This window comes from Nanorana parkeri, unplaced genomic scaffold, assembly GCF_000935625.1.
Source record: "Nanorana parkeri isolate BGI_ZX_2015 unplaced genomic scaffold, ASM93562v1 scaffold759, whole genome shotgun sequence".
In the NCBI taxonomy this organism is placed as follows: Eukaryota; Metazoa; Chordata; class Amphibia; order Anura; family Dicroglossidae; genus Nanorana; species Nanorana parkeri.
The window spans coordinates 441,218-467,293 of NW_017307027.1; the positions used below are offsets into that span (position 1 = coordinate 441,218).

Below are 26,076 nucleotides of genomic sequence, written 5' to 3' on the forward strand. Positions count from 1 at the left end.
TATAAATCCTGTCACAGCTTTCTGCCGTGACATGGGAGGGGCTGGATTCCCCCCTCCGATCCGCCAGTGCTGGTAGGCCTCTAGATAGGCAGAGCCAGCTGTCACTCACGCAGCTAGGCAGATCCAGACATAATTGTCGGGATCCGCTTCAGCTGCGGCGTCTTAGTATACCGCGAGCGTATACTGAGCTTAGGTTGACGGGATGTAAGAAAATGACACGAAATATGATTTTTTATGTCATATTCCTTTTCTCGAAGCATAGGGTGGAAAAGTTCAATAATAGATGATTGTTTCCTTTGTTGCATAAAGTTCAGAATGTGTTTAATTTAAAGTTACAAAATATTACAGGATATGGTATATCTTGCAGAATTAGTCTATAAGATGCTTGATGATTACAAAATATAGTATATCTTACAGCAGAAATCTATAAGATGCTTAAGAAACATGGCTTTAGGTAGTGTGTGGATCTGTAGTGAATGAGTGTGAGTGTGTCTTGAAGGATCATCCCTCATCCTTTTATTCATGATTTTACTTTAAAATAACCTATGTGATGTTTACCTTAAAAGTCTTTCTGATTAGCATAAGGGAGTGCCATACTCTTTAGTAGCTGAGTCATGTGTTCTCCTTCTATCCCATTTTGGGCATCATAGTCTATGTCCTGAGTAATGTGGTTTATTCTTCAAACTCATTTTAAAGGCCAAGTCTTTGGGCATTCCCAACAACTGTTTCAACTATACTTAGGTCTGCCTGTCAGCTTACTGATTTGATTACCAAGTGTAACTCAAAATCAGCAGTATAGTAAAACTGAATCTCCAAACTTGGATAGATTAAAATATAGAAAATCAATCATCATTTAAGGTTCACACATACATATTTCAATATCTGGTTTTAACACGGGAGGACGCTAGTTTGTGTCCTCCCGTTATGGGGTTAAGGAAAAGCCTTAACCCCATAGTTCTCCTTTAATATAGTAAAAAATTAAAACCGCAGTGGTGATTAAATACCACCAAAAGAAAGCTCGATCTGTCCCTAAAACATTGTATAAAATTGATTTCAGTACAGCGTTGCATGACGGAATACATTTCAGTCAAAGTACCGCAGCGCTGAATACTGAAAAATTTCCTGGATGGGAAGGGGGTTTAACACCGCGGACTTCAAGTGGTTAAAGTGTATCTTTACCCCCCTTTCACTAAAAATCACATCGACCTGCAGCTCTGCATGCTGATATGAAATCTTCTTGCATTCATTAGTTAAATAAACATATTTTGCTTTTACTTACAGTTACAGTTTTCTACTTCCCGGTCCTCCTAGGCATTAGTGATGTAGCCCATGCCTAAGAGATGCATCTTGGGAAGGTTAATTGACAGTGCATTGCTGGGAAATTTTATCTGTAAACCTCAAAATCTCACAAGATCTTGGAGAAAGGAATTTTTCCTCCTGAGATGATGTGCATGGTCATATGGTCATGTCCTATTCTCATGTGCCAAGAGTTCCAGGAAGTAAAGGGAGATGGATTAATCTGCCCTTAGTGAAAATGGCCACTGGGAGAAAAATAGGAAGGAAAAGAAAAATAAGGTATGCAAAGAATAAAAAGCCTGCAATTATCTAGAAGTATCTGTTTGTGGATTATCATTACTAAACACCTCTAAAGGTACTTTTGTTGTCATTTAAAGATAAGGGTGAAATTCCTCTTTAAGCCCCATCCCTCTCTGCGCTAAGCCTCGTCTCCTCTCATGCATGCCACTGCCTAATGCAAAGTGTGCAGTTGCAGCTCTGATGTTTGACAGATGAATGGATGGGGCAGGTCTTAATATCAGTTTGGGCATGTAATTCCTCAAGTACAGGATCCTTTGTATTGATTTGAAGATCAATGCTGGTATTGGTAGGCACCAAAAGGTTTCTGCATTTTAGTACTCTTGTTACTTAAAGTGACATTAAAGTCAAAAAAAAGTTTCCCTCCCCCCCATGTTAATGTTAGCACTTACCTTAAATGATGTCTCCTTATCCGATCTTCTTCTTGCCTGATGTTTTCATCTGTCCCTCCAGCAGTGCGGCGGCTCTCCGATCCAGCGCTGACTGCTCTGTCCCTCCGATCCAGCAGTGTCTGCATGCGGGTGCACGCGTCCATTGACTTACCTTGCGTCTCTGCTCGTCTCCTGGCCGAGAATCGGAACTGCGCATGCGCCCGCCCCAAGATCCTTTGCGGCCGTACGAGCAGTTACTGATTCTCGGCGCGGGAGCGCGCAGCGATAACGAGGTAAGTTTAAACCTAGTTAAAGCTTTTTTTTTTAAAAACGTCTTGCCTATATCTACTGCTTACTAGCAGTAGATATAGGCAAAAAAAACGGAGGGTTTAGAACCCCTTTAAAACATTTGCTTGGGGCCAAGTCTAGTTAATTTTATTAAAACCAGGTGCTGTTTTATAAGACATTCATGTAAAAATACAGGCAATGCCAAAGGATTCACAAACTTTTCTTTGGAAGCGCAGAGGGACAAATAGGGTGATACTTTGAGACGGGGTTTGAGATATAGCCGGGGCAGACTTGTTGATGGCTTTGTAAGTGGTTGTTAATATTTTTAATTGTATCCTTTTGGCTGTTGGAAGCCAGTGTAGAGATTGACAGAGGGGGTTGCAGACACGGAGCGGTTGGTTAGGTGAATGAGTCTAGCAGCTGCATTCATGATAGACTGAAGGGGGATAGCCTGTGTAAAGTAGGCCAATGAGGAGGGAGTTGCAATAGTCAAGACGGGAGATAACAAGTGAGAGGATGAGTAGTTTTGCGGTTTCATTGGTAAGAAAGGGGCTTATTTTGGAGATGTTACAAAGGTGAAGGGGGCAGGATTTGGATAGTGATTGGATGTGGGGTAGAAAGGTGAGGTCCGAGTCAAGTATGACACCAAGCACCTTGGCTTAGGGGAGGGATGGATAGTTGTGTTATCAATCTCAAGGGAAAAGTTGGGGGAAGGTGCACGGGCGGGAGTAAATATCATGAGCTCAGTTTTTGAAAGGTTGAGTTTTTAGAAGTGTTGTGACATCCAGTCTGATATGTCGGTTAGGAGATTAGTGACACGCAAGGACACTGAGGGGTAGGTTGTGTAGTAGAAAGATATATTTGAGTGTCATCGGCATAGAGATTGTATTGGCAGCCATGTGAGGTTATTAGCTGACCAAGGGAGGATGTGTAGATAGAGAAAAGAAGGGGTCCAAGGACAGAGCCTTTGGGGACCCCTATATGAAGAGGAGAGGAGGAGTTAGATTTGTAGGGGACACTAAGACCCCGTTCACATGTAGCGACATACCTTTGCAGTGGCCGGGATAGCGCGACTTTCGGGGCGCAGTTCCAGCGACGGTAGCGCGACCTTCTCCGTCGGGCTCCATAGAAAAAAAACAAAATTGCTCAAAATCCGCTGAAAAAAGGGCCCGGTAGAAGCGACTTGCGACCGCGACGCGCGACATGGAGTTAAGACAGCTCCATTGAATAGCATTGGCCGGCGACTTCTCACGATATCGCGCGGCAAAAATGCGCGATATCGCGGCGGAAATCGCGCGATAAGTCGCTATATGTGAACGGGGCCTAAAGGAGTACTTGAATAGGTAGGGGGAGAACCATGAGCGAGCAGAGTCTTGTAGGCCAAGTGAGTGGAGTTTTTTGAGGGGCAGCGGGTGGTCAACAATGTCAAAAGCAGCAGGAATGTCTAATAGCAAGAGTAAGGAATAGTAGCCATTGTTTTTAGCTGTTAGTAAGTTATTAGTGACTTTTATGAGGGCGGTTTCAGTAAAACGTAGGGGGTTGAAAGTTGGACTGTAATGGGTCGAGTAGGTTATCAGCGAGGTGGCGGCTCAGGCGGTTGTAGATAAGGCGTTTTAGGAGTTTGGAGGTGAATGGGAGTGAAAAGATTGGTCTGAGATTGTTATGTTTGGTAGGGCCCAGTGAGGGTTTTTTTGGGGTATTGAGGTGACCAGCACATGCTGGTCATTTCAATACCCAGGTGGGGAGGGAAAGATTGAAAGAATATTGTAGAATATAGCAAGAGGGTGACCAAAGTAGTGGTGAGGGAACAGGGTCTAGGGGGCAAGTGGTGAGGTGGGTGTCAGAGAAAAGCTTCGTAACCTCCTATGTGGTGACAGGGTCAAAAGAGGAAAGTAAAAGGTGTAATGGTGGGTCTGGTATATTAATAGGTGACTGGACAGTGGCGATTTGATCCCGAATTGCATCTATTTTGTTTTTAAAATGAATGACAATGTCCTGGGCAGTGAGTGAGTTAGTGGGTGGTGGCAGTGGGGGAAATAGTAGAGAGTTATAAGTAGAAAAGATTTGACGAGGTCTGGATTAGAGTGTGTTAATGAGAGTGACAAAATACGTCTGTTTGGCAGCATGGAGGGAGGTATTATATTTTAGGAGGGCAGCTTTATACAGGGTCAAGTCTTGCAGAGACCTAGTTTTCCGTCACAGTTGCTCAAGAGCGCGGCTATGTCTTTTTTGATGTCTGGTTTCTGATCTGCAGTGGCTTCAGTTTGTATCCTGGCCTGCTAAAATAGTGCATCTGCTTGCAGAGGTGAGAAAGGGAAAGCAAGGAGAAAGAGACAAGGGGTTATTTGAAGTGGGTTATAAGAGGTTGAGGGCAATTAACTTGAGCAGAATTTATGGTTAGATAAACATGATGCAGGCATCTAAATAAAACTATCACTTAAAACATCAGAGATAAGCAGACTTAAATAATACTTAGAATAGTACATACAATTAATGCAACGACATTAAGAATAGTTGAGTTGCAGTAGTAAAGTTTTTAAGCATTAGTTATAGAAGCTAGATGGTAATTGTTGCAGTGCACAACAAGCAATTCTTCCTGTTTTCACATTAAGGCATATCTACAATATTTACCTCTGCCTATGATGGTTAAGAAAGTCTTTGCAAGACAAATATTTTTGCTGGCGTCTTGCTGGTGCACAGAACATCCCATCTTTCTCTCCCAAAGCATTCCATCAGAAGGAGTGAGTTACGTTTATCTGGGGGAAGGGAGGCGATAAGGTTCACCTTTACAGGCTGACAGTCTTCAAGGGCAATGTTTTATCAGAACAAGAAAGGCTAATTATTAGAAAAAAATATATTTATATATATGAGAGAAATGAAAACAAGACCTCACCCAGCTAACCTCCTACAATTCATTGCAAAGCTAATCCTACATATCTTTTTATGTTCTCAGCTATAAATCTTTGTGAGATGGTGAATTTGCAAAGAGAAATACAAAGATGCAAGATTAATTCTATGCAATGAACTCTATGTGGAGGTGCTTTTTTCACAGTATATTTATGTGCATATACTATTATAAGTGGTAATATGTGCATTTATTGGATGTAGAAGCTGCATGTCTACTTGCTTTATACTGTGACTCTTCACCCTTTTGCCTCTTTTTCTTTTGGCAGTGTTATTGGGGCAAAAAAAAACGAAACACATTGTATCAAAGAGCCACGTAAACTAAAGCTAAACTAATGGTTTAGTTTTCCATAGATACCAGTGGGTTAGATCACTTACAAATTTTATGAGGAAGCCGTGAACTGCCAAGCAGAAAGACCTCTGCACTGCACTGTTCCCAGGTCCATGGCCATTACAAATGGATCTCACTCTTTGTGAATTTTCTTTTTTTTTTCTGATTTGATGGCTGGTGCTTGTGTAAGACTTAATAATGTGTAGCGTAGAAAATGAACCTCTGTCTGGGCAATCTAACAAAGTAATTTGTGATTTAGACCAACTTCTGTTTGTAAGCGAAACATTTATTTTGATCAAAATGATTGATGTAGTTTAGAATTCTATAACTGGATATTAAATGGAAGCTATATTGGTATTGGATCAATTTTCCTATATTTGTTAGTGCTTAGAATAACATTATATTTCATGTTTGCTTGGTAAACATCTGAAAAGGAACCTAGAGCTCCATCAGCATAATAAAACATCATTATAATAGAGGTGGGAACATAAAAGCCTCATGCCATTCATATGAAGGTAATAAAATATAACAGTGGCTGTCGATTGCCATTGGAAATGCACACCTGCTGCATCATAGGGAGCGAATAGGGAATGGTTTTATGACAAAGAACTGCTAACACCAGTGTAATAATGGCTCTGTAATGATACACTTATGTTCTATATGACAATGTAAACACACCATAGACTTCTATTAAAAAGTGATATACTCTAAGTACAAAAGCCACAGTCTGTGGTGAATCCCACCGTGCACCTAGATGCTAGCCATTTTTTTTCTTTAATAGGTTGACAGTTGACAGGAGTCCATTCTTTGCCGTCTTCCAGAGCTAGCAGCATCACTGCTATCCAACACGTTTGGGTGTGCTCACTTTGTGCTTTGGCATCACTCTGAAGTCTCTAGGCCCATTCCAGCCATAGGTGCCTGCATCTCTGGGTCCATCACCTCCCACTGTATTCAATCACTGTGTAATGAAGCTGCACACTGCTGTTTCCAAAGAGCTAAACTCCACTCTTTTTTACGAGCAGGAAAGAGTACCCTCCACCTAGCTCCTCCCACCGATGCGTTCTGCCCACTAGTGGAGCTTAATCATAGAACAGGAGCCTGTCGAGGAATAGGAAATTTTCCATCTCTTTTTTTTTTTCTTGCCCATCCCACTGGATAATTTGTATTCACCAGTCAAAGCACTTCTATTGCCATTTGATCAATGCATGCATCGCTGCTAAAGCTACCAGAAAAAAAAAAAAAAATTCAAACTGAATGAGTGCAAATGAAATGCTTCTGCTGTATGTAAGCCAAGCCAATTGTAAAAGAGAACTTCATTCTTTTGTAAAAATTCTGCTGCCACTGCCTATTAGCCCTAAAAATTACCAGTACTTAACAAGTTTCTGCCCCTCATAGACTTCAGTGGGATGCATCTCTTAAATTCTGGTTCGCTGAATTTTGAACAAGATTCGCCAAACCCTTGGCGAATTGAACCCAGACAGATTTGCCCATTGTTAAAAAATGGCAAAGCAAAATAAAATCAAGTGTACACTATTCTGCAAAATGCAATTTAAAAGTAAAATATTGCATTCTGAATCTGTAAAAAATTAATATCTTACTGAAAAGCAAAACACAACAGACAGTGTATATTAGTTCCTGTACATTTTGCCACAAAGTGCTCTATTTCTCAATTCGTATTACAACAATTGGTTCATTTGTTATTTTCTGTGCCATTCTCTGAAGGACCTTTCACACTGCATATGCATATGTTATGGCAACGATGTATGGCATTCTTATACATAATACTACTTTATTTTACAATACTGAACAACTAAACCTGCAGCTAAAACAAAATGTGATGATAAAACAGCCAAACTAAAGAATGGCTTTAGTTATTGTTGAAGAAAAGCATGTACACAATTTAAGTAATATCAGTATCATCTTAAATGACAGGTTATGACATTAAAGGAAGTGGTATGCTAGAGTAGATGATATTTCAAATAATTCAGCATCATTAAAATTGAAGAATAAAGTGAAACGATGAGCAAAATAAACATACATACAATTCCATATGATGTATGTCCCTCCTGGTGTCCCTCCTGTTTTATTTCCTATTGATACCGCCAAGTAGATCTGTTATTTTTCTTTGTTCCTTTACAGGGTGACAATGCTGTTCATTCTGCAGTGAAAATCTTGCACCAGCATTATCACCCTGTGGACTTGCAGCTGCTTTATCACCCCTATGAACAGTGGTCCTAGATGGACATGTAGTTTTAAAATGTGTTTCCACCTCTATGATTAAGCCCAGGTGGGGAAACATGTAAAAGGGGCTGGTATGAGAGAGAGCGCCTTTGGTGGTGTATATGCTAAACTTTGGACTGACATCGGTTATGTGTGGCTGATCTTTTGGGAGTATTTCCACCTTATGTTTGTTATGTGTTACCATTCGCACAGTGTATGTAAAAATAACTTTTAAAAGAATATTTCTAGTTTCTTTGAAACAGCTCTTTAGGCAAACTGCTAGCCATTCTGAACAATTTTAAAGTCAATGTGGAAGTTATGCTACAAATATGCAACACATCTAAAATAGGTGTAATCCCAATTTGGTTGTAAAAGTGGAAAAACGCTCTAAATGGATTTTTGCCACTTTGCTTCTGGAGTAATTTTTTCATTTTTTGCACACATGGCAAAATCTGCATTTTTGGCTAGAAATTACTTGAAACCCGCAAACAATTATATATTTTTTAAACACGTAGGCCCTGTAGAATAAAAATATGGCAGTTGCATTTGTTTGTCACAAGATATTTGCGCAAAACTGTTTATCAGATCTATATTTTCAGTAGAAATACACAAAAAATATTTTAGTGCACTCAAACACAATATAATTTACATTTTTTGAGGGGTTTTTTTGTACACATAAAAGATGAGGTTGTGCAAATAGATGCCAAATATGTCAAGCCTCAGACTTGCGTGTACCTGCAAATGTTGAAAAATGACAATACCCAAAATTAATAGGCAATGCTTTTGTAGCTCATTCAGTTGAAAGTTAACTGTGGAGGGCCTAGACTTATTTATTTCACTCCTGGTTTACACGGCAGTACCCAATATGTGTTGCTCAATTGTTGTTTACATATGTGTGCACACCCTTTGCCTGCTTTTGTATGTGTGCGTGAGGGGAGACAGGAGTGCTTTAAAAATTTTACCTAAAGTTGTTTTCTATTTTTTAAACTTTTTTATTTCACTCTACTTTAGTGTTATTACATAGGGCTAATAAGCCCTGTATATAATAGTCTTGGGAAGTAACAGGTACACTTTATGGAGACATCAGGGGTCTATTAGACTCCTAATGTCTTCCCTGCCCTCTGCAACAGCTAATAAAGCACAGACTGTGCTTGACCTGCTGTTTACCTGGCTTTTCAGCTATGATTTTGACAGCGCTAAAGCCAGAAATGTACAGAGCTGAACACTTCCAGATTCACACACTGCAGAGGACAGCTGTGAACAAATGTATAGATTTTATTGTGTTTCCAGGAGGAGCGGTAGAGCCCAGGAACTTGCAAGCCGTGAGCTTATTTTAACAATTTTAGGGCTGGACATAGATCATAAGTCCAGAATCCTAAAGTGGTTAAGTATGTGACAGACAAATTAAAGTCTAACTCCAGCTAACAATTTTTAGAAGTTACAGCAATAGTTTTCAGTTTGGCTTACATGTAGAAATGTAAAAGAATAATACAAATTAAGGCATTATGTTAAAAAAATATATATAGTGGTATTGTGTGGCAATCCCACTGTAGAATTGGATGTGATGATCACCTGGGACTCTCAGCCACATGGGCTGAGATGTTTCAGGAAGCAAGGGATTGTCTGGATTCTGATTGGGATCCTGGAACTGGGAGGTTTCAAGGGGATTCTGGAGGAAAGATGAGATCCCTAGTCCTGGGTCCAGGCTTTAGCAGTGGCCAGCACTTGATAGTTGCACAGGTGTGCACAGCCATTAATAAAAGGATGCTGGCTAGGGGAATTGGCTCCTGCTGGGAAAGAGGAACAGACCGTGTTCAGGTGTCAGGAGAACATCCCCAGAAGTCAGAGAGGAGTCAGGTAGTGAGTGTGCTTGAGGCACACTAAAGCTGGCCATACACCTTACAATTATCTGCAGATTTTCTGTGGTCAGATGGAAAAGGTGCCACAGATTCCTCCATCTACACTTAAGTGTGTGGATGGAGTAATCTCCACCTGGGCCAATCTGTTGCACTTTTTCCATCAGACCACAGAAAATCTGCAGATAATTGTAAGGTGTATGGGCACCTTAAGACAGCCAGGGAGGCTGGGAGAGAACTGGTGAGGCTAGAAGAGCCGTGAGCCTGAGGGGCCACCAGTATCAGCGTGGGTCAACACTTCAAATAGGACCAGTGAGTCAGAAGTGCTACTGTTTAAAGTGGAAGCCAGGAGGCTGCTAGTGTGTTGTTTTGAAGCCTTGCAAGAATGTTATGTTGAATGCACACAAACATTAGATATGTATTTGTAGGATGTGTGTTTTTTTTCTACTAAAGACATTGCTACTGTGATTTGATGAATTTTTGATGCGCAGCTAGAGTACTGGTTTTTCTAGCACTTACCAGATGTATAATTACGGTAAATGCCTAAACCACAGGATAATTAACATTGGAACCTTTTACATTCTGTAGATGTACATTCACAATAAAATATAGGCCCTCACTTTTTTTTTTTTTTTTTTAAATCCTGGGTTACCTTTTGGGCAAAACAAAAATTTTAAAATGGCAAAAACTTACTGAGAAATGATCCTATGTGTTGATATAAATACTAGTGCAGTAAAAAAATAAAGAAAACTTGAAGAGCTGCAGGTTTAGCTCTTGTACCCTCTGACACACAAACACCCTGGACAGATACACAACATAAGAATGAATCATGGTTATACAATAAGGCATCAGCTTCCCTCTCCTTGTCTTGGAGCCATCAATGAGCCAGATCCCTGTTCTGTAGCCACGTTGGTGCCTCTTTGGCTTATTCGAGCGTGGTCACTCCTGTCATATGCTTGTATGATTGCTCCCCCTCAGCACGCATCCCATAACCAGCCAAACGAGGCTTTACATGGCTGGTCTGCGCCTGACACAGGACTCGCTCTAGTGCAGCTGGTGATGTGTTAACTAGAGTGTGTCTGATAATGCAGACGACTACATGTTCCTGGTGTGCTCTTGTCTCATAATGGGAAGGCAATAACCTAATATCTTGTAACAGTATATTGCTTTGAATCAACTTGGTGTCCTTAAAGAAATATTGTCATTCAAAAAATAAATAAATAAATGAAAAATTCTGTCTTGGGTGTTAATCTGCTTAGAGCTTTCCGGTTTTCTTGTACTGGGAAAAAAAATAGAAAGATAGGGAGAATGGTAGGCACTGGGAAAAGATGGGCAGCGTGGGTAAAGAGACAGATTCTGCTACGGTTGGCTGGAGTAACCCCAAAACGTTTAATAATTCACTTAAGGTAAGCCTGTCATGAAAGAGGTGTGCCATTGCTGACCTTGTTCTAAAAATGCTAGTTGTCTGGCAGTTATGCTCACTGATTTGCCTTCAATATTTTATTCGTCATTGACCTGGAACATTATGGAGATCAAGGAAGTCAGAGTAGAGTCGGAAGTCTTTATCTGCATGTTTCGGGTAAAGTATCAATCAGCATTTGTGAGAGGTCAGTATTTGCATGCTTCTAAATTCTATGAAGCAAAGTCACATTGTCAGGTTACCATAGAGAATTGCATTCCAGTCACATAGATGTCTTGAAAACAGCAGTCCATTGAACACACAGAACTGAGGTCTACCCAGCCATAGAATCTATAGGGTAGCTGGAAATGAAAACTTCCAACAAATATCTGATCCTCCTGGTCTGAAATCAGCTTTGCACACAAATAAACAATCGGCATGTCATCAATTAATACCCAGAATCCTCATTTTGCATGAAAATATGAGCCTAGGTATGGATATGATAAGACTTGGGCCTATTTTAGTAAAGCAGCTGAGAATCTTCACTCAGTAATTTGTGTGCATATACACTTCAGTAATCTAGTCGTATGAAAGGAAAATTCCTGTTTACTTTGAATACCCAATCATGTGCAGATTAAATAAGTAAACAGGAATTTGCTTTCAACATGATTGGTCAGTTTAAGGAAATATTCACAGAATTTTAGAGAAGATCGCATTTTAGTTGACATATATGTAAAATATGCACATTGTTTTTAATTAATAACATGGATTATTTCACTTGCATTTTTTTTTGAAGAGATCTATAAAATACATTCTGTGTGGGTGGATATACATGGTATTAATATTCAAAAGCAAGGCTCCCAATTATATCATCAGTAACACTATGAGGTCCATTATTAGGGACAATGATGATTGGGAGGTGTCTGCTGGTCTATGAGCAAGCTTAGTGATGCTTGAGGAATTCCTTCAGAAAAAATATATTTTAATAAGGTTGAAAGATTACAAATAGGGACTTTTCATTTTACAGAGACAAAAGCAAAAACGCATGCTACATATTTGTATATCATTCATTAACCACTTGAAGTCCGCTGTGTTAAACCCCCTTCCCATCCAGGCCATTTTTCAATATTCAGCGCTGCGGTACTTTGACTGGCATTTATTGCGTCATGCAACGCTGTACTGAAATTAATTTTATACCATTTTTTTAGGAACAGATAGAGCTTTCTTTTGGTGGAATTTAATCACCACTGGGGGTTTTATTTTTTACTATATTCAGGAAAAATTACAGAAAATTTAAAAAAGAACTGTTTCCCCTATATTAAATTATAAAATAGTATTATTACCCGATTTTTTGGTAAAATATAAAAGATGGGGTCACATCGGGTAAAAAGACACCAAACATGTCGAGCCTTAAAATTGCACGCACGCGCAAAACCTCATAAAACTACAATACCCAAAATTGGCCATAGCTCACCCAAAAGCTCCACATTAAATATGAACTATGGGGTCAGGGCTTTTCCCCATAGTTCTCCTAAGGGTCACGGGAGAACACGAACTAGCGTCCTCCCGTGACCCAAAGCTCAGTATACCAAATCACTTGCCTCATAATTCTTCCTTAAGTCAATGTATTCTAGTTTATTTTTTTTGATGTTAGTTTCTGGCATTACTGATTCATAGCTTTTCCTTGTTGTCTGAAGCTACTTTTAAACCCATGAATATTGCCTTCTACTTTAGAAGAATAGAGTGCAGACTTGTCCAGCAGTTGTAATAAATATGGAAGCATGTAGCAGCATTTGAATGTTATTAGGTAATTTTTCTAAACAGAAAAAGAAATAGCTGCATTATCTTAGCCCCGAGCTTGTGGCGGCAGTAACGTCTCCCTTATAGTTTAGTTCTTGATGTTTGCCGTCTCGCTATGATAGCGGGAACATTTGCTAAGACACCAGAACCTAAACGTCTCCCCTCAGCTTTCAGCACTTCTTATGTATGCTTGCTGTCCACATGTGGGTTTTTAAGATATTTCTTCAGTTGGGCTGAGACTGACTGCCTCCAGTACAGATAATTGCCAAGCTGCGGTCAGCTCTGACATTGCTTTACTCATTATCTGCAAAGATTACCAAAACAATAAAGTCAGTGTGCAGTTCATCTTCTACCAGGTGCTGTGCTGTTCATGTAGCAGTGCTCCAGGAGGTCCTGTTTGCTGCCATTATACGAGTTCTGATATTTTGGCAAGGGCTAATGGCTGAAACTCCATCACTGTAAATCTGTTAGAATTTGCAGTCATATTCTGGATTTCCTGACATGTTATATACATGTGTTTCTTGACACCAGCCCTCAAGCATCCTTAACAGGTCATGTTTGTAAGATTACCCTTATCTTTCACTGGTTCTTTATTCTGTTATTGTATTTAGTAGTTATCACAGCTGTTCTAACTGAAAAATAACTTAAACACACTGCCTGTTAGTGGTCCATGAGGACAGGCTTTATTTTAGTGATTTTACAAGTTTTTGTGAAATAAATTCTTGACAAAGCTTTACCCTTTTCATTAATGAAATGTCATCCTTGAGCTGTAGTCAGTGACTTTGCCTAGTCTTAGATTATGTCATCCGTCTGCTGCAGGCAAGAGGAAGCATTTCCCCTTTCTCCTCCTTAGCAGGGGGCATGAAGATTTACTTGATTGTGTTATTTCTCAGCTGGCACCACAGTCCAGGAAGTGTAGAGGGTGACCCTAGATGATGGCTGAACAAAGAATAAAGGAGCTAAAGATATTGTGAGGTAGAGTACTCTGATCTCTGTGAGAGGTAATATATACCTCAAGTGTCACGCTAACATGTTACTTAAGATTCTTATATTATATATTCTTATATATATATTCTTAAATAATATATGTTATCTGATCATAGGTCCACCAATTAGGATAATAAAATAAGAGCTGCCACTGCTGACTTGTTTTGAAGCTGCAAATACTACTTCCTCCTTAAAGTATAATTAAAGCCTTTTTTTTTTGCATATATCTACTGCTAGCAAGCAGTAAAAATATGCAAAAACTGTAAAAAACAAAAAATGCTTTAAAAATGCTTTACCTGTGTCTTTCCCGCGCGCTCCCATCCGAAAATGTGAAAATTGTCGGGCGGCCGCAAAGCATCTTGGGGCGGGCGCATGCGCAGTTCACATTTTCGGCCGTGAGACGAGGAGAGACACAAGGTAAGTCTATGGACCCGTGCACCCGCATGCAGACACCGTGGGACAGGAAGTGCCAGCAAGCTCAGAGAAGTCAGCGCTGGATCGGAGACCCGCAGCACCGCTGGAGGGACAGATGAAAAGGACAGGAAAGAAGATTGGATTAAGAAACATCATTTAAGGTAAGTGCTTTAAATAACATTGGGGGAGGGAAAAACATTTTTGACTTTAATGTCACTTTAACGTTACTCCACTGCGTGAATTATTGGCCTGGGTAAAGCATATGCACGCCAGGTGTCTGGACCCCAGTCATGTAAATGCTTGTGGGTGGGTGACTGGCTAGGTAGTGATGCTAGGATGATGATGGCAGTTATGGAGCAAGTACCTTCCAAAACAGATTAACACTGACACTTCTAGGTTCCTGTTCAATAAACAGTACTTTGTCATCATTTATTATTTTGTTGTGAAAGTATTGAAGCCAGAGGATAAACATGCATTGGACATTTTCAGAAAGTGACTTTAGCTTTGGTTGCCTTGGTGTTTATCATAATACAAGTTACCTTTAAGGCAATTTTATATTCCTTTATATCTAGAGATCAGTGACTGATTTATGGAAATAGGTTTTATAATCACATTAATTTAAATATAATAATAGTAATCACTTTAATGTAACCAGAACCCCATCCAACTGCTAAATACACATAGACTGTTTTACCTGTCATAAATATCTGTAATTGTGTACACCAGTCTTATTAGCTATATATGTCTGCCATACTATATAGAGAGATCTTTGTTGACCCACTTTTGCCCTGCACATTGGGATGTTAATGCTTTTTACTATGCTGGTTTGATCCTCCCTGTGCTCTTTCTATGTTTTAAGCTGCATGTCAGTTTACTCTACTGTAGTCAGACCACTGCAAGATAGATTCATGTTGGTTGGCTTGGGCTTCTAATCTTAACAATTATCACATATATAATAACTTTCTTTAAACTGAGAATGTTATTACAGAAAAAAAAAATACAAACTTTTTCCCCATTAGAATGTATGTTGTACTGGTGTAGTTCAATGCTCAAGATAGGTTAGGCACTCATACAGTCCATTAATATGGTCCTAGTTGAGAACATCTTACAGTTTATCTAAAGCCATTTTTTTCATTTTGGATAGAGTTTAAACTAGGGATGCACCGATACTAGTATCGGTGCTGATACCTGGTATGTGGGTGAGTACTCAAATTCTCCGATACTTACCACCGATACCGGAACTTCCAGTCAGTGGGAGATTTCCTCTGACCGGCAGTGCCGCAAGGGAACATGGAGCCAGCTTCCTGGCCAATCAGGAAGCTGGGTGGCGGGTTATGACTGGACGTCCAGCTTCCCGCTTGGCCGGGAAGCTGGCTCCATGCTGTTTGGCTGGCTCTGTGCTGATTGGCTGGGAAGCTGGCTTCCTGGCCAATTAGCATTGAGCCCGCCATTTGGGTAATGTTACGCCTCCCGGCTTCCTGATTGGCCAGGAAGCCGGCTCGATGCCAGCGGATATTAGTACTCGTATTCAATACTGAAAAAACGGTATTGGTGCATCCCTAGTTTAAACCATTTATCAGATTTGTATTACATGTCCCTTCTGATACATTTTTCTTCATTGCCCTGTTCTGTAGACACAACAGGAAGTCAGAGATAATCACTCCAGTGAAGGAAATGCCCAGTTTGTCAGTGTCTCCATTAGAAGATTGCTCCCTTTATTCCTGCTATGGTGTCCAATTTTAATTTTCCTTTTACTTTCTATCCTGGTGACAGTAGTAATCCAGAGAAATCAAATAAATCTCCCTCCAGGGAGTTAGCAGTTAAAACCTGAGAGGCTTTAAAGGAGAACTATGAGGTCGGCTCAGTAGATCGAGAAGTGAGCAAACACATACCGGTGTTCGCTCACCTATCGATCCTGTCACAGCTCTCTGCCGTGACAGGGGAGGGGCTGGATTCCCCCCTCCCCGCTCCGATCCGCCAGCGCTCCGATATCTGAGCTTAGAGTGACGGGAGGACCCTAGTTTGTGTCCTCCCGTTACCCTAAGGAGAACTATGAGGAAAAGCCTTAACCCCATAGTTCTCCTTTAACCCTTTAACACCCTATCCAAAATATTGGTGTTGGTTTTAGATAAACTTTAAATGTAGTACGTAGTCCACTTTAGTAAAAGGAGCTAAGCGCATCATATTAATTATCAGTTTTATAGACTACTGAACACAGAGAGAGGAAAACTAAATGATATGACAGTGATCCAGTATGACAGAGATGCAGGGTTTGATGCATAGTTTAGAAGTTGGTAAATAGTTCGTTTAGTTGTGAAGTCAGTACGGGGATTCCTATGTAACTATCATGTAAAAGAAATCAGCACAAAAAATATTTATTGTAGCATATATTTTTCAAGTGTTGGCAAACAATAATAAATGCAAGGCGAACACAGCTAGCAGACTAAATAGAAACTACAAGAGCCTGATTTTAAATTAACAAAATGCAGATTATCCACAATTTAGACATGGGGCAGAATAAGGCATTTCATTAGGCCAGGCTTTAGAACTGCAGGAAAACCAGGATGCTGAGCAAAGCTCAATCTCCAGTGCCTCCTTGCGGTTGGGAAATAGAGCCTTACAGCGACCACATGCAGGAAGTTCATAATCCCAAAGCTGCAAGTGCAATGAGAAGATTTTGTGGTGCACACCGTACATAAGGATGTCTGCTCCAGGTTAGTAAAAAGCAACACAATTGATACCACTAACATATACTAAAGGACAGTTTGCCAAAAGTTGCCAGTACTCCGTATCAAGTAAAAGGATTGTTTTAACCGGACTGCCGCTGTTTTAGGACCTCAAAGGACCCCTTTGTCAATGCCTAAACATACTGTGTAGGGACGCTGTAAGTTTTGAGTCATGCAGTTTTGGGTATATTTAACATATCTGCACCATACCTATTCTGAATGTTTAAACCTCATTATGCTCAGTGGATAACCAGTAAAACACATATAAAGTGTACAAAGCCACACATGTACTGTATATGGAAAATATGGAGGTCCTCTTAAAGTTATGCTAGTTCTCTGTGAGGCAAAGCACATTAAGATAATTCACACCATTCACATGTGAGTGTGGCCAGGCATGTACAGGCCTCGTTTGTGTGTACATGTGTTTTTCAATAGGTTTTATGCACTATTTGTAGTACAAAAGCAGAATTTTTGGGCCCCATGGACTTTTAAAATGGAAATGCCTGAAAAATGCATGTAAACGCGTGTTTTTCACATTAAAGTCTACGAGATGAAAAAAAAGCTTGATTCTGCCTGAAAAGAAGCTCCTGTACGTTTTGTAGTAACAAGTGTTTTGCTACAGGTGCTTGAGCACTTTGGCAGGAACAGGCACCATAGCCGACAATGGGATTTTTATTGTTGAGTGTTTTATAGCTTCGAGGTAGAAAACGCTCAAGTGTGAATGGGAGCCAAGGCCCATTTGTTCTAGTCACTCTGTTTCCCACCATCACATATCACAGCTCTTTGTCTTAACAGAGGAGGGTGACATGATGTGAGGACACACCTGCCCTGGCACTGCTTCTTCAGATCTTATACTGCTTATTGTGCTTCCCAATGCAGCCAGCTATACCAAGGTTACCACCGTTTCCTAGCCCCTACTTCTGCATTCTGCTCAACCAATGATATCTGCACTTCCTCTGTTCGGACATTATAGGGGGCCCTGTCATGGCTGCAACTGTACAGTCCTTGTTGCCAATCCATCAAGGACACCTGTGGGTGGCCACTGAAAGCACATACTAAACACACTTAAAGGCACACTTACCACTTGACAGCTGGTGTAATTGTTGTATGTCAATGCATTTAAGATGCTTGAGGGAAAATCTGAACTCGGTGGCACCGTAGCCCAACCCTCCTACATAAAATATTTCCTGATAGGCCCTCACTATGCTGGCGATGCCTGGCTGCAGAGGGGACCCTCCTGCATATTTTTTGGGACTGCCCGCCACTGCTGCCATTCTGGAACAGGGGCTTTGACGTTTATAACAAGGTCATGGGAACGGATCTAGCAGCCTCGCCTAAGATAGCTCTCCTCTCTATTCTACCTGGCTCCCTAGCCTCAGTTAAGAGGCATCTACTCCGCTTCTTCTTGGCTGCGGCCCGGAACGTGATACCTCGCCATTGGAACACTGTGGTCACCAGGACCTGCAAGAGTGGATTGCTGAAGTGTGTCTGATCATGCGCTTTGAAGAGCTGACGGCCTCATTACATGAGCGACAACCTCAATGTGCAATCTTGTGGATCCCTTGGATTTTATACATGGACTCAGCGGCATTTAGGGCCCTGTAATTTGGCCAGTGGCCCCCTGATGGACACTTGACTAGTGCATCGCTTCTGATATATCTAAGTATGCCACCCACAGTGACGAATGTACCATTGGGTCCGGCAGAAGCTCCCCCTCCTCCCCACTAAGTGTCTTCCCCTATATGTTCTCCTACTTGACTTGTCACTCCACCTAGCAAGCACCCCCCTTCCAAAATGTTTTATCCCGTGGGTCCTGTGTTCTATATGTGCTTTCTTCCTTGCCCTCCCTCTTCAGTGTTGTCTGTATAGATGAGAGAAAATGCGGTCATATCACCTAGTCTTAAAGTCTCCTGACTGAGACGCACACAGCTGTTATAGAAACAAGACGCCTACCCTTCATGGCATGATTTGATCTGTGTACTTCCCGCTGTATGTGAATGGTATTTGGGCTGAATGCATCCATATGCATGCTTATATGCTTATGTCTCACAATGGAATGTAATTACATGCTCCGGTACTGCACTGATCTCCATGTTTGCATGTCTTTCATGTTACTTGTCTCAAAACCCTTAATAAACACTTATTATTTAAAAAAAAATAATAATAATAAGATGCTTGAGTGGTTGGTAACAACATATTAGCCAACAAGGCAAAAATTGAAATGTGTTCACAAGAAGCCTATAAACAAATATATACAGAATTTGTTGGAGTTTGCAGATTAAAATCTAAATCGCCACATCAGAGATCTCACACTGTCCGCTTAGTTGTGATATTACGGTCTCATGGAAATTGACATAATCTTGTACTTATTTTATCTATTGCTTTTAACTCTGTTAAATATTTTCAGCTTTGGTTCACAGTTATTACATATTTTCAAAATTGTTAGTGAATTGAGACTACTTTCCTAAACATGGTTAAAACTCCACAACTTTCTTAATTTGTGTGAAACATAGTTGCCAGGTTTTTATTGCTTTTGATAGCCAAGGGTTTTAACACTGGCATTTTTATAACAGACACTTATCAGAAGCTGCCACATCTTGTGATTACATTTACATGTGGGATGGTAGTATCCTGTTGACTATGCCTGTTGCACACTTGCGTTTTTTGGTTTCTTTGAAATGATTTGGGCCCCTTCTGAATATTTGTTTTGTAAAGTTACCTTTGATCTGTGGTTTCTATTAAAAACATCCAAGTCTGTACAGAGCACCACAGGAAGAATGCTCCCATTCTTTCACCTCTTCATTTCTATGGCTATGTAGTCTCATGGGAGATCACATAGTTCTGTAAATTTGCACACCTAGAGGTATGGGACCTCTCCACCACTGCTGCATTTCCTTCTCAAGATAGATCTCTGCAAATAAGATGGAGCAGAATTTGTTGTATTCAAGCTCCAGGAAAGCAATGTAATATTTAGTTGTATTTATTGTGATTTATTTTTTTTGCAAGTATACTATGGTGTAAAATAAGGGTTAATGCTAGTTTGTCTAACAAGTGATTGATGCTGCACTGTCACCACAAGACAGCTGTATGGGCAGTGGTGACAGTGTGTGACAGAGAGCAGTCTTATCCCGGGAGAGCCTTCTGCAAGATAGGCTTAGCTCCTGTTATCACGACCCTTTCCAGATGCTCCCTACCGCCTCCTGGTTCTCCCTCGTTTGCCAATCAGCCCTAACGAGCTCTCTAGGGAGCATTCAGAGCTTGCAGCTAGCCACATTTAGTGGGGTTAAATGAACTTGGGTAGCCAGTGCTCTGCCTCTTATAACAGACCCAATTATCCATGTTCTGTAACTATCAGGATCCATACAGCACTTCAGTGCAATCACTATCTGCTGTGGTACCAGTGTTTCATAACATGCATAGAACAGTTATTACATATTCACATAGTCTTATGTACTTTTGTATTTGGACATTTGTGAATTGTTTGGCACATACAATTATGAGTAGTGCGCACCTAATTATGTTTTTCATAAGCTTACAGATTTGACACCATTTTCAATAATGTGGGTTTATTTTTTTCTGTTATGTTTTCATATCCAAGAGTCTGACATGGGTGCTTCAAGTGTACTACTAGAACAAGAGCATCATTTTGCCAGGAGCTTATTAACAAAGCAGTTGATGTGAATTTGCCAAAATTCATTAGTGGTGAATCAGTCGCTGTCATTTAAAAGCACATGCACCTAAAGATATACCGAAGAAAATATTTGGTGTATGTCAGATTCACTGCTTTACCATTATTCCCCACTGTAAGGGCCCATTCACACCAATTGCGGCGCCTTCCAGAACGGTAGCTGCTGGAACACACAGCAATTGTACACTAAACTCCCCCCGTCGTGCTGGGGTGGGAGGGGGCATTGTGGTCCATTGAAGTCAATGGCACTGCAGCCACGCCCCCTGCCCGCAGTGCGATCGGACGCGTGGCAAAACATTGCCTGGGTTCCGGCTCAGTTCGAAAGCAAAAAATAGAGCGAACACAGGCAATATTTTGCCACGCGTCCGATCGCACTGCGGGTGGGGGGCGTGGCTGCGGTGCCATTGACTTCAATGCACCGCCATGTCACTTCCCGTCCCAGAACGAAGGGGGGAGTTTAGAGTGCGATTGGTGTGAATGGGCCCTAAGAGTTTTAACTCTATTCAGAGTGATAATTGAAGTTACACTAAGCTTAGGAGTTAAATCTTAAAAATGCATTCAAGCACCCTTGTTCTTAACAAAAATATATCTTATTTGTGTAACGCTCGGCTGAAGATCCTCATATCATCTCTGAATTTGTGCTGACACTGTCCTTCCTTCTGGAGGCACTCCAGAAGGAAGCCACTTTTGTTCCCCATAGTCCCTGTGTGTTTTGTAAAGTAGACACCGCTCCAAGTTCGTTCCTGTGATGCACTACAATCTCAATACAAATAAGCTAACTGAGATTTTGTATGTGTATATATGCGTTTTTTATGTGTATAGTTTGAAATGTGTTGTTAGGGTAGGTTCCAGATAAACCTGAGCATACTACATACATTTCAGGGAGGGTAACCGTCTACCTGCCTAGGAGTTCTGATTTTTACTCTACCATTGCTTATGCCCAACAGACCATGCTGCTGTGTGGGAGGTAGAAATCTGTTATCCTAGAAACACAACGTTTATCAGCAGACAAGGGTTTCCAACTCTGCCCATAAGAATCTCCTGTCTTTTAGAAATAAACTATGCATGCCTCTGATATAGCAGTTGAACTGTAGTATTGTCTACATAGAGATGAGTTCTTAGAAAGGGGGGTTGCACAAAAGATTGGCAAAAGACTTCAAAACTTGATCTGACTGTAGAAATAATAGTTTTATATAATAATAATTATATAATAATAATAAACCCTTGTAAAGGTAAATTAAAAAAAGAAGTCTTGCTAGAAGATGCAAATGCTTTTTAAAACCCTCCAGAAAACCTATTGCACATCACACTTTTCCATTCAAATTTGTGCAGTGGTTTTCAAATAAAATGCAAGTTTTTGTCTGTTGTGGCTGTAGCTCCACCCTAGGCTGAAGCCCAATTTAAGGGCATTCCTATGAAGATGTTACAGCCAGCAGCACTTTAGGTAATTCCCCCTCTTTATTCTAAAGACCTCTGCCTCCTCTGTCACCTCCTCATGGTGTAACAGGAAATACTGGCCCCCAACACTCTACCAGCTTTTCAGGGGATAGAAAGTGGAGTAGTAACCGTCGGCTTGTATTGAATGTCAGCGGCTGGAGAGGAACACCATCAATTATAAAATGCAAGTCCTAAACAGAAGCCAGCTACTTTACTAGTTTGAGAGTGACTAGTATGGTAGCTATGGTAGCTGGCTTGTGTTGTTGTGGGCTTATATTTTTTATAAATGCTCCTCCAGCTGCTGACATTCACAACACAAGCGGATGGTTACTACTCCATTCTCAGCACACATTTTGTGAAGTACACTGGGTCCCATGGGGGTTTTAACATGCTTTTTCATCTTCTAGCAAGACCTCTTCTTTAAATGGATTTGGTTTTTACTTCAGCTTACTAGCATTGTTTTATTTACTGCTTAAAGTGACATTAAAGGCAAAACATTTTTTCCCTCCCCCCAATGTAAATGTTAACACTTACCTTAAATGAGGTCTCTTTTTCGGATCTTCTTCTTTCCCCATGTTTTCATCTGTCCCTCCAGCGGTGTGACGTCACTCCGATCTAGCGCTGACTGCTCTGTCTCTCCGATCCAGAGGTGTCTGCAGGCGGGTGCACGCGTCCATAGACTTACCTTGCGTCTCTGCTCGTCTCCCGGCCGAGAATCGGAACTGCGCATGTGCCCGCCCCAAGATCCTTTGCGGCCGTACGAGCAGTTCCTGATTCTCGGCGCGAGAACGAGCGGCGATAACGAGGTAAGTTTAAAAGGACTTTAAGCGGTTTGGTTTTTTTTTGTTTTTTTTTTACACTTCTTGCCTATATCTACTCCATGCTAGCAGTAGATATAGGCAAAAAAACGGAGGGTTTAGAACCCCTTTACATTTACATGCAGTAGTTTTACTGTTTACCTGGCATTAGTCTTTAAGTTCTATCTTGCACATTTTGCCCACTGCTGTGTTAATGTTGGTGTATATAGCTATGTAATGCTCCTGTCATCTCTTTTGCAGTTAACAGCCTGTGTTCACGCCTCTGCTTCCCTGCTCTACCCCATGTACTGGCAGCACATTTACATCCCAGTTCTTCCTCCACACCTTTTGGACTATTGCTGGTAAGTATTGCAATAGCCAGATATGGCTGCTAAATAAGTAGCACTCTTACTTTGCAGCACTAGGGTTGTAGGTTTGATTCTCCAAATAAACTGGTCCTAGTTTGTCTGTTTGTGTAGCTGTCTTGGCGTCAATAGGATTGTAAGACACTACGGGGCAGGGATTGATATACAAGGTTTAATATATACTCTGAAAGGTGCTGCATATGTGTTGGTGATATACTGTATATGTAAGCCAAATAAACAAAAAAATATTCGTCCTTTAATATGTCTGTTGACAAAGGACTTTAGGACTTGAAGGACATAGACTACAAAAACAGCTTTCATTTTGGAGATGGTGTTATGCGCTGCATTCTAAACTTAGATTTATAATGGCTTGGTTCCCCTTACAGTAGCTCCTGAATGAGTAAACCATTGTTTAACTACTGCTATATTTCCTTTTTTTTATTTTCTGGTGCCTTACCTGAAGGCAGAATGCATGTAAACCAGGTGAGACTAAAAAGATCTTCGTTCTCTATGACCCTGTAATATTTTCTCATGATATTTACGGTGACCAAATGGATAGCCTTAGGATTGTTGTCAGAGATCTAAGCTCAAACCCGCCAATAAAGGACTCTGTCTTCAACCTTCATGCATTTCTGCAACATGGTATTCTGATTAGGTAGTGTAGAAGGCAAAGCCTATTACAGTGACAGTTGTGTAGGATAGAAAATATTCTAGGTATACAGAGTTAACTCCTGTCTGTGAGCTAGGATATACAGAAGACAAAAGAGATTGTTCATTCTGAGTAATATATTAATGTCAGGTGTTTAGTATATAACAGCTTTCCAATCTCCAGTGTCTCTGGTGCACCAACAAACTGTTTGAATTGGCTAGTGTATAACAGATCTCCAGTTGCCAGTGTCCTGCGTACATCTACTGGCATGTTTATTAAAGCTGAACTTAAGCTTTACTTTCATTTTGCACAGTTGTACAGGCTCTTCTGCCATACTAAAATTGCTTACTTATTGCTCACTCACAGTGTGCATTAAAAGCTGCAGCAAGTCAGAAAGACCTCACCTTATTTAATGGCTGAAGGACCATCATGTAGCCCTTTCCTCCCCAGTCTGACTGTCCCTGGTCCACCCCTTTCATTCAATGGATTTCAGTTCTTTCCCTCATGGAGGCTCAGCATCACAAGTGGGCGTTAGCTAGGGTGGTCTGCATGCAAATACAGCCTGCCTAAGAACTCCAACTCCTCCAGACTGACCGACCCATCAGGACATTTTGATATTTGCATACCTTCTCTCAAGATCCCAGTCAACTGCTTGAATCGAGGCTAAAGGTTCTTGGGAGGAATGCTGAGGGCTCTTGGGAGGTCTACTGAGGTGGGGTGCTTTGATGTTTTCAGGAAGCATCACCCTTGCAACACCTCCCAACAGCAATGATCTTCCTGCACAGAGATGAAGTGATGATATCCCTCAGTCCAAAATAAGGTATATAAAGAAGCAAACGTTTTATTTAAAAATGTAATTGGCATGTTCATGAGGGGTGAAGGGAGGGACCAGGGAGATTAATCTTCCGTTTTCAATTATTGAGAGACCAGTACTATTATAAAAGTGCAGCAATTTTTAGCACTTGATCAGATTTTAATTTTCTTAATCAGGTTTGTGTCAGCTTTTGTGATAACTTCCAATTGGCTACTATGATTTACTGTTGCACTTGATCATTCCGGTTTGCAGTCCCTTATGGAATATCCCTATGATTGACTAAAATACCAAAGGGGTACCAGGTTTTCTTTTTCACAGTATTGGATCTTACAAACTAAAACCAAGCAATGCAAAACTTTGTCTTTTATTTTGTCTGAATCCACTGTAACATCTGTTGGGTTTGACAGACTTAATGGAGGCTTTTTGCACAGGAAGAGAGAGTCCACATGGCAGTTCAGGTTTTACACTGGGCACAACTTGCTTTATTACATTTGCAGCATCAAACTAAAATAGGAACCCTGTCTACAAAGAAAACGGAGCATAAAACAAAATCCTATCACATTTGCCACGTACTATGTAGTTTAAAGGAGAACTATGGGGTCAGGGCTCTTCCCCATAATTCTCCTTAGGGTAACGGGAGGACACAAACTAGCGTCCTCCCATCACCCTAAGCTCAGTATACTGCGAGCTACAGCTCGCGGTATACTGAGACGCCGCAGCTGAAGCGGATCCCAACAATTATGTCTGGATCCGCCTAGCTGCGTGAGTGACAGATGGCTCTACCTATCTAGAGGCAGAGCCAGCTGTACCCGCCCCCTCCCCCATCCGTTCCGCCAGTCAGCGCTGGAGGATCGGAGGGGGGAAATCTAGTCCCTCCCCTGTCACGGCAGAGAGGCGTGACAGGATCGAGAAGTGAGCGAACGCCGGTATGTGTTCGCTCACTTCCCGATCTACTGAGCCGTCCTGTGACAGTCTCATTGTCACAGGTCGGCTAGAACTATGAGGTGAGGGAAAAGCACTCACCTCATAGTTCTCCTTTAAGTAAATCTCTGATAAATCCAGCCACACAAGAAAAAGAGCTTTGTGCTTACTGGCTTGCCATTACATTCTGTATGCAGGCCAGTGTAGCCTGGTTCTCCCCAAGGACTGAAACACACCGTGAGGACTGTTAGCTTCCTCTGGGCAAATATTTATTAACCCTTCCACTTGTGCTACCCCCGCACTGCAAGGGTGTTAACTGCCTGTTTTGGTTTGGAGGAAAATAGCAAATTTATACGCGCCCAATCCTCGAACCAGCTGGCTGTGACAGCGCTCCCTCCTTCCTGTCTCCTCCTCTGATGGTATGTCCCTCATCATCCTAATGCCCTATACACAGTGTATAGAATGTGATGACTCGGAGACCTTAGACTGCTGCAGTGGGGAGGTGGTGGGGGGGGG

General features: G+C 41.2%; 1 protein-coding gene across 1 annotated transcript in view; it reads left to right on the forward strand.

Annotated features, from left to right (window-relative positions):
* DENND1B (DENN domain containing 1B) overlaps positions 1 to 26,076 on the forward strand; it is a 191,639-nt gene that overhangs the window by 111,518 nt on the left and 54,045 nt on the right. The window contains exon 11 of the mRNA XM_018564545.1: positions 23,073 to 23,173. Coding sequence (XP_018420047.1) covers positions 23,073 to 23,173 — 101 coding nt within the window. The remainder of the gene's footprint in view (positions 1 to 23,072; positions 23,174 to 26,076) is intronic.